General features: G+C 38.7%; 1 protein-coding gene across 1 annotated transcript; it reads left to right on the forward strand.

Annotated features, from left to right (window-relative positions):
• The first annotated feature begins 4,690 nt into the window (after nt 1-4,690).
• On the forward strand, nt 4,691-5,416 carry LOC138353362 (rho family-interacting cell polarization regulator 1-like). Its single transcript, XM_069306360.1, has one exon. It carries the CDS (start codon nt 4,691-4,693, stop codon nt 5,414-5,416), a length of 726 nt encoding a protein of 241 aa, XP_069162461.1.
• The last annotated feature ends 1,190 nt before the right edge of the window (nt 5,417-6,606 follow it).

The following is a 6,606-nucleotide window of genomic DNA, read 5'->3' on the forward strand; positions in this document are numbered from 1 at the left end:
AAAGAACTTAATTCATACTTAATGATTTGGATAGCTTTATCATTTCATAAGAAAAAATCGAAAATTATTTAAAATCAGGGAAAACTTGGCTTATTAGGCAAATCGGGCCTTGCATAGTAGGCCGAGTACTGCGTTCTGGCTGCTAGGTACAACATATATATATATATATATATATATATATATATATATATATATATATATATATATATATATATATATATATATATATATATTCCACCCGTGGAAGAATGGCATGCAGTTAGTGATCTAATCATATATGGGTTATAATAATATTACTCTATAAGTATGAGAGTATAATAATAATAATAAGAATAATAACAATAACCAATATTTGATTGGTGATGTATTTCACTGAACGTGGAATATGAATTCCCTCCCAACTGGCTCGTTCGGCTTGACGTAACACAAGCTGTTGTCCGATGTCAAAAGACACTGTTCAGGGGGTTACGTCTACGTCGTCAAACGTGAACTAATGAATTAACAAATCCACAAGGGCCGTGATGAGGGTTCGAACTTACGCCCGGGATTATCCCAGACGCTGCCTTTGTCGACTAGGCCACGACAAAGAAAAAATTGCAACCAGAGAATTCCACTGACTTCACTTCACGTTTTTGCCCTCATCGCGGCCCTTGTGGATTTGTTCATTTGTTCATTTGTGCATCACGCTATTGTGATTTCTATGTATAACTAATGAATTCATTAAAAGGTGTTGCATATCATTAATGCAACTCCCACGAACTCTGCTCACTGCTCACATCACTCAAACTAAATAAGATCCGAACACTCTGAAACTAATTGAAAAAAAAAGATATAAGAAACGCTGCTTCAATAATAAAAGTTATTTCAAAACAAAGAAAGGAACAAAAAAAATAATAGTTAAAATAAAGGATAAAAGTAAATTCGAACTCGAGACTTAATTGCGAAGAAGTTCAAAAGGAAAAATGTAAAGGAAAAATTTGTGAAACAAGCACCTTGACTCAACAAACTTGTGAATTTTGCCAAGTCCTGATGGTGTCCAGAGAGTGTAAGAATTCTCTCTCTCTCTCTCTCTCTCTCTCTCTCTCTCTCTCTCTCTCTCTCTCTCTCTCTCTCTCTCTCTCTCTCTCTCTCTCTCTCTCTCTCTCAAATATTATTCGCACATAATTATTTAACTTTTAATATTTATACAAAATTATGGAAATAACTTTGTTAATTCTCTATTCAAAGATATATTATAGTATAACCTTTAAATGACAATAATAATAATAATAATAATAATAATAATAATAATAATAATAATAATAAAATTAATAATAATAACTATATTGAGAAAATCCGTATGAGCCGTGACGAGGGTTGAAACCTATGCGGGTGGGTGTTCCCACACACACACAAACGCCCTAGTCAACCAGGCCACGACATGGTAAACAAAACTGTAACCTGGAGTTCTACTGAGCTCGTAATAATAATTATTATAATGTTATAATTGCAGACTCGTGTCCGGATGGTTCCTTCAGTGAACCACACGAAATAAATCATATTATTAGGGAGATACCCGGTGTGGTCAGTCTGTCAGTCTGTCACCCCCCTTTCTCTCTTCTACCTATATGTATCTATTTCTGCCTCTGTCTATATTTCTCTATCTCTCTCTCTCTATCTTGCTATCGTTTTATCTATCAATATATCTAGTTATATCTAGCTCTCTCTATCTACCTATTTATAGTAATCTCAACTTCTCCCCTTTCGTCCCTACCTTCGTCCTCCCCACCCTCCTCCTCTTCCTCATCAACCTCTCCTCCTATGATGACGATGCGAGGGTAAAAGGCGGGAGTAACTTCACCATGTCCGATTTCATTCCATTTCTATTTCAGACAATACGAAAAATTGCTTCATTAGTGTTGGGATATCTCATACAGCATTTAACTTACGCCTTCCCCGACTAGCCTATGTCCGCCCCTTACCCCAGACTATTTCCCTCTAGAAATTAGCATAACACTAGCCCAATACATCTGGTCTCCAACCTCGGACACAGACAAACCGGCTGCAATAAAGTTAATACACAAGCTCATCCTCGAGACAAACGTCCACAGACTCACACTCACAACAAATTTGTTTATGTACAAAACCAAGTCAAAGCCCAAGTGTGAGCTTTCTTACCAAAGCCACACACTGGGATTAATTGATTTAACTCATTTTTAACACAGCAAATGTTTCTTAAACTCTCGTTATGTGCGGTAATAATCCTTTTGTCGTTTTAACGCGGCACTCAAGGTCCACTTAACGTAATTACCTTCATCATGCTTCCCCTTGAGCAGTTTAATTATTAGTGACGACTTTTGGGAGGACGCAATCACCTTGGTGAGAGGAATTACCCACTTTGCTTCAGAATGATTACATATACCCAGGTGGAAAATGGTGATTACAAGTTAAATATCATATCTCCCCTTGTAGTGAGGATAGGTAGGGTAGGAATAGGTAGAAGGGCTAAGAAAAAGAAAGATTGAGGGGAAAGGAAGAAAAGATAGTGGGGAATAAACGAGACTTGGAGTAATCGAGGGATAAAAAAAACGAGGAAATAAACGATGGAGGGAAGATATTTGAGAGGGATTAAACCAGTGAGGGAGAAAAATTGAGAGGAAATAAACGAGGTAGAAAAGAAAGTTAAGAGGGAGTAAGCAGGAAAGGAAGAGAGATGAGAGGGAATAAACAAGGAAATAAATACGAAATCGAACAAACGAGATTAGAAAGAGAGAAGGGTAGGAAGACAAGAAGTAGCGATATAAGACCAGGCTAAGAAGTAAGCCAAGAGCCTCTCTATATTATTATAGAGATATTTAAATCAATAGTGTTAAGGTATTTAAATAAAAGTTATAATATTTAAATAAAAATTATAGTATTTAAATGATTTAAATAGTATAATTGATATATATATATATATATATATATATATATATATATATATATATATATATATATATATATTTATATATATATATATATATATATATATATATATATATATATATATATATATATATATAGTATTTAAATCAATTAAATGCTATAATTGAATTATGATAATGAAATAAATTAAATACTATAAATGAATTATAGTATTTAAATCAATTAAATACTATAATTCATTTATAGTATTAAAATCAAAGCAGGTTTATTATTCAGGCGGGGTTTATTATCTAGTTCCCATAAACACCCAAAGATAATATAAGCTATAATTTTCGAATTCAAGTTAATTGAGCAACAAAAGAAGACTTGATGTTGATATATCTCCAGCACCCATCCACCACCAGCACTCAGAAGTAAACTAATACCACACCATAAGCTTCAACAACACTTTCCCAGCACTTGTTTGCGATATAAGCGAATTCAAAAGATTCCTCTGAGTTACCTGCACTCAGAAGCGATATATACGGCTCCAAAATCCACCTCCATCAATATATCTCCATTCAAAAGTGATATGAGCAACGCTTCAAGTCCCCCTACTAACAATAACCCAGTACTCAAACGTGATGTATTCACTGATACAGTTCTCAGCCTCTAATATAATAACTTTGATAACGGATACTTTCAATACCATAACCTGCACCAACACTGAAAACATTATATTTGACACTGCAAGCATTCAGCCCCAAATCACAAGGTTAGTTTCACTGGTACTGCTCACAAATCACAGCTCACAAATCACAGGTACATATATAATAATTTAACACCACAAGCATCCACCAGCAATGCACCTACAATCATATGTTCTGTATACTAAAAATGTTTCACCAAAACCCCTTATACTAATATAAAACCACAAACCAGCCCCCACCAATACACCGACTCTCAATAGTGAAACAGTACCACAATCCTGCACCTAAAAGCAATATACATAACATCACAAGTCTCCACCACCAATTCATCTTTACTCAAAAGCGCTATATACAGCCCCTCAACCTCTCTGGTATATCTCCCAGCCGCACAAAATCCTGTACAAGGAAAACGCATTAAACCAATCGATCCACCATCACTCCCTTGGAAGTGATTAAGACTTGCATCCGACCAAATAGCATTAACCAGCTAGCGTCTTTCCCCCCCCCCCCCAAGTTATCGACTGATATGTTGACCAGACCACACACTAGAAATTGAAGGGACGACGACGTTTCGGTCCGTCCTGGACCATTCTCAAGTCGATTGAAACATATCGACTGATATGTTTCAAACACCTTCAACCTTCCATCCTCCTTTTTACGAGCTATTCATGCCCGTGCCACCTTTTGGGTGACTTAATCTTTATCAATCAATGAATCATCCTCCTTTAGTTGTTCCTCTCCTCTGACTCTTTCTTCGGCAACTGGGGTGGTCCACAAGTTTCTGTTCAGCTGTTTTCTTGTTTCTTATTATTTGTCAATGGCCTTCACAGCATATCAATTGCTTTCTTGTATTGTTCTTATGGATTCCCTTATAATTTTCCTCATATTTCAAACAGTCCTTTTTAAGCCTTCACTGAATTTCCGTTCGTTACAGTCTAGGTAATTATTATTGAACTATCTCTATCTGGGACACGTGGAATACAGTTATTGAATACAAATTAAATGCAGATTCTCCCAGAAACATCCTTGTAAATTCCGCTTGATTACATCTCTATTTAAGAAATAAATTCTTCGAGTTCCAGTCCGTGAGCATCAATATGACTTCGGGCAATACAAAGGGAATCTCAGTTCTTCAGCAGAATCCTGAGCATCACAGCTACAGCAGATTCTCTTTGAAACCTCCCATCTCAGTGAGTGTGACACCTCCCCTCTCGGTGATTGTGACACCTCCCCTCTCGGTGATTGTGACACCTCCCCTCTCGGTGATGATTGTGACGAGTAAGTTGGGCATTCCCTTCAGGCTCAACACATTTTTTCCCCTTCTCCCCAGTTACTTAAGTAAATTAAGGTCTTCTGTGCCCATGTCTACAGCACGAGAAACATACACAACCACGCTCGTGGCATGCACGTCCACGAACGTGGCATGCACGCCCACGCACGTGGCATGCACGCCCACGCACGTGACATGCACGCCCACGCACGTGGCATGCACGCCCACGCACGTGGCATGCACGCCCACGCACGTGACATGCACGCCCACGCACGTGGCATGCACGCCCACGCACGTGGCATGCACGCCCACGCACGTGACATGCACGCCCACGCACGTGGCATGCACGCCCACGCACGTGGCATGCACGCCCACGCACGTGACATGCACGCCCATACGTGAAAATCCACACAATAGTGACATTCCGCCGTCAATCATGGCACACACGACTATGATACCCACGCCCACGATACGCACGCCCACACTCATGATACTTACGCCCATGATACCCACACCCACGCTCATGAAACCCACGCCCGAACTCGAGCAATAAAATAGGGAGGAGCCATCTTCACGAGCTGCCTTAACACCGAATTGCCATGAAATATTTAATCAGAGGGCAGGTTATATTTCCTGATAAGCGTAAAATGGCAACGCACATTTTAGATTGCCTCGGAAATTTACTGCATAGGTATTTTGCTTATTCTGTTTTCTCTCTGTCTCTCTGTTTCTCTGTCTGTCTGTCTGTCTCTCTCTCTCCCTCTCTCTCTCTCTCTCTCTCTCTCTCTCTCTCTCTCTCTCTCTCTCTCTCTCTCTCTCTCTCTCTCTCTCTCTCTCCGTTCCTGTGTTTAAGGGTAGGATTTAAGTCTGAACAGAAGGAAAAATAACAGGCAAATCTTGTGCTTCAGCTCTCTCAGAGAGGTGAAGAGTCAGGCTTTGGGGATTAGTCTTCCTTTTTAGTTGTGTAGATATAGTTTGTGTTTGCGAGTGTGTGTATTTGTAGGTTCGTATTTGTACCTGCATGTTTACGTGTTTGTGTCCTGGAATGAACTTTTTTTGGGGTGATGATGTATGCATGTTTGAACGTGTGTATACGTGTGCTATTTTTTTGAGTTTTTGAGTACTCGAGGAAATCATTGTACTTTTGTTTTAATGTGTTTAAGTGAGCGTATGAGCGCGTTTGTCAACGTGTGCGTCTTGTCTCTCTATTCTGTTTTGTATGGTATGTTTGTCGTCGTATCTTTGCTGTGACTGTGTTTGTATATATCTGTGTGTGTGTGTGTGTATTCATTACTAAGAGTGTCCGTGTTACTCAGCCTCAGTTCGTAGCATGAGTACAAGGCTGTACCTGAGTGAGAAACCAAAATAGAAAAGAAATTATATGCTTTAGTCTCAAGACATTACACGAGCTTTGGATCATTTTTCTTCGTGTATTTTTGTCCATCATTTGGGCTTGAGACAACAGTAAATTAAAATGAACGATGTATAATTTAAACTTAGTATAATTTCTCTGTATAATACCCAGCGTTCACGTTTCTCTTCACAACACTCTAACTTCCTACTTATTAGTTTGACTCCCAAAGGCCTTCCCGAATTCTCAAATTCGCTATTCCAAATGTCTTTCTGTAATCTTCTCTTCACTTTCATCTCTTCCTCGCCCCTTCATATTCCCGTTCTCGTATGTCCCTTCAACTTCTCACTTATCTCCCTTTTTTTCCTTTTCCTCTCTATCCTCCTCTTCCC

This window comes from Procambarus clarkii, chromosome 57, assembly GCF_040958095.1.
Source record: "Procambarus clarkii isolate CNS0578487 chromosome 57, FALCON_Pclarkii_2.0, whole genome shotgun sequence".
Classification (NCBI taxonomy): domain Eukaryota; kingdom Metazoa; phylum Arthropoda; class Malacostraca; order Decapoda; family Cambaridae; genus Procambarus; species Procambarus clarkii.

Bases quoted from the DNA above. Each gene is read 5' to 3' on its own strand.
- LOC138353362 (XM_069306360.1), top strand. From the start codon at position 4,691: ATGACTTCGGGCAATACAAAGGGAATCTCAGTTCTTCAGCAGAATCCT.